This window comes from Pinus tabuliformis, chromosome X (genome assembly GCF_031772625.1).
Source record: "Pinus tabuliformis cultivar Carrire ecotype Pingquan chromosome X, CPIR1, whole genome shotgun sequence".
NCBI classification, from domain to species: Eukaryota; Viridiplantae; Streptophyta; class Pinopsida; order Pinales; family Pinaceae; genus Pinus; species Pinus tabuliformis.
The window spans coordinates 1,117,720,319-1,117,723,240 of record NC_142308.1 but is presented as its reverse complement, the minus strand read 5'-3'; the positions used below and the strand labels follow the sequence as shown (position 1 = coordinate 1,117,723,240).

Genomic DNA, 2,922 nt, shown 5'->3' with positions numbered 1-2,922 from the left:
TTATACAAGATCTATTTATTTATACATAAAAATAGATCTTGATCCACTTATTTATACATAAATAAAAAAGCAATTACTATAACATTTTTTTTTTATTTCAACCACAAATTTTAACACTACCTTAAAATTCCCCATAACTTTGACCACGCACCATGAAAATGTGATGAAAATTGAATATTGTTCCAACAACACGCCAGCCCGACGGAGCCCCAAAAGTGTATCAAGCCTATGAGACAACCATATGAGACTAAACCATTCGAAGAAACCGACACATTAATCACGGTAAGCAACCGACTTGTTCATTACGCCAATTGAAATATTTAACCGACTTGTCTATGTCGTATCAGATCGGGATGTTGGAAAATATTATAAATATTTGTTTCGTTCCTCCGCATTTGGAAATTAGATTGTTCCTCAGACCTGTTCACTCGCCTTGCTTTTCATTTCAAGACTCGTTCAATCCAGTCGCTCCATAATCCAGGCGGGACCCGTTCAATCAAATTGCTCCATAATTCATTCTTGAGAGGGAAGAAGATTGGCGCATTTATTTTTAAGTGATGACGATGGATCTCGATAGACTGTCTGCACTGCCCAACAGCATCCTTTCCCTCATCCTCTCTAAGCTCCCCATTAGAGATGCGATCAGATGTTCTGTCCTCTCTAAGAGTTGGCGATTCCTTTACAGAGAACTACCCGACCTCATTCTCACTCCCTATCCTCTAAGCCCATCCCCTCATCTGCAACCCGCCCTTTTCTGGTCCACCATCGAAAATAGAATATCCAACATACTGAGGTTGCACTCGTCGGATCTGGAGACTTTTGTTCTTTCCATCGGCATTACTGTTCCCGTTTCCTTTGGTACCCCACTTTACTTTGGTACCCCACGGGGGTTTACACACGAAAGCGTATCGGAATGGCTGCGGTGCGTTGCCACGAAGAATGTGAAACGTCTCTTTCTCAAATATTCCTCCGAAATGGAAACCCCGCCGCCTTCCCTTTTCTCATGCACTACTCTCACTCAACTCACATTAAACAGTTGTATTCTCACCACTTTTCCAACAGATTTTGCGGGATTTAGATATCTCACTGAGTGCACCTTGCTCCATGCCCGAATGACTGATAACTCTTTAGCCTGTTTTCTTTCACATTGCCCTCTTCTTCATAAATTTACCTTAAACCATTGCCCTGGCCTGAAGAGGCCAGTCATCTCGTCTCTGAACCTGACAGATTTAGTTCTGCAGCTTAAGTCAATTGCCCTAAACTCACAACTCTGAAGACAAACATGTCTATTCAAGACCTGAGAGTGAATGGAATGGAATTTTATGAGATTTCTTCAACGATCGAAAGTCTCCGAATGAAGACTGGAAGCAATTTGATGGAGTTATCGTTGCATTCAAGCGCCTCTAGGCAATACAATTTCTCCGTAAACAGGTTCCTAGAGTTAGTTGGAACGTTGAGATCATTGAAAATGCTTACCATTAATGTTGGGAATTCATATTTTGGCCTACAAAATGGGATTGTTGTTCCTCTCTTCAACCTGCTGTCGAGGCTCCCTAACCTTGAGCGTTTACACCTGCGCGGGCGGCTGATTTTGGTAAAACAATAACTCCTATTATGTTCGCTATTTTTTCTTTCATCATCATTATTATGTAAATCTCATTTAATATTTCTCTGTATACGCAGGAGGAGACGGAGGGAGAGGGAGATCCAGTGGTACAATGTTTAACATATCCACTTGTTAATCTTCAAATGGTGGAGATAGATGTTTACAACTACGATGCGAAGGAACTTGGCTTGTTGGGGTGCCTTCTTCAAATAGCTCCTGCGCTTAAAGAAGTGAAGCTCCGACCTGCAGGAGGACGCGACATTCACCAGTCGTTTTTCGAAAGTTGGGAATCTCTGAAGAAAAGTCGTGAACAAGGAACGGTGATGCCGGATACAATATGTGAAATTAGTTTTGATTTTTAAGGTTACATTACAGGAGATTAGTGAAATTAGCTTTTATTTTTAATGTCACATTCCAGGTTATTGTTATTGGTTTTTGTCGATTTTAAAGCACGAAATAATAGATAAGGATTTACCTGAATATTAATTTTGTTACTGGTTTTCGTCACTGATAAATTGGGTTTACCGAAATATCACTTTTGTGTTCAAAGCCTGAACTGATAGGTGGCAGAATTTTTTAAATAACATTTTTTTCTTTCTAATGTGCAATTTGCAATTTATTAGATAGTGGGATTTTTGAAATGATATTTTATTCGTTATGATGTGTGATTTATTTTTATTATTTTTATTGTGGGGTTGGATGATCGAAATAAATTTATTGCGATGAACTCATAGATGGCGGGATCTTTGAAATAAGATTTTATTATTTTTATAATGTGCAATTTGTTAGATGGTAAAAATTTTGAAGTAATGTTTTATTTTTTATAATGTATAATTTGTTTTTACTCTTTAGTTAAGTTGCGTGTGGTGGATGTTTGAAAAATTTTTCATTTTTTAAATGTGTAATGGCTGAATTTTTGAAATAATATTTTTTTTAATGATGTGTAATTTATTTTTATTGTAAATTAGTTTAGTGTGGTGGATGTTTGAAATAAATATGGATAGATGGTTGAATTTTTCATTTTTTTATTGTGCAATTCATTACATGGTGGAAGTTTTGAAATAATATTTTATTCTTTATGATGTGTAATTTATTTTTATTGTAAATTAGTTTAGAGTGTGATGGATGTTTGAAATAAATATGGATAGATGGTTGAATTCTTCATTTTTTAATGTGCAATTCATTAAATGGGGAAATTTTTGAAATAACATTTTATTTTTTATGATGTGTAATTTATTTTTATTGTAAATTGGTTTAGTGTGTGGTAGATGTTTGAAATAAATACGGATAAAAAGTTAAATTTTTCATTTTTTTTA

At 35.8% G+C, this 2,922-nt stretch overlaps 1 protein-coding gene across 1 annotated transcript; it reads left to right on the top strand.

The window, feature by feature from the left end:
- The first annotated feature begins 563 nt into the window (after positions 1-563).
- LOC149143744 (F-box/FBD/LRR-repeat protein At1g13570-like) lies at positions 564-1,274 on the top strand. Its single transcript, XM_089451927.1, has one exon. The coding sequence runs from the start codon at positions 564-566 to the stop codon at positions 1,272-1,274; it is 711 nt and encodes a 236-aa protein (XP_089308053.1).
- The last annotated feature ends 1,648 nt before the right edge of the window (positions 1,275-2,922 follow it).

What these genes read in the sequence shown, in the direction of transcription:
- LOC149143744 (XM_089451927.1), top strand. Translation starts at nt 564, where the DNA reads ATGGATCTCGATAGACTGTCTGCACTGCCCAACAGCATCCTTTCCCTC.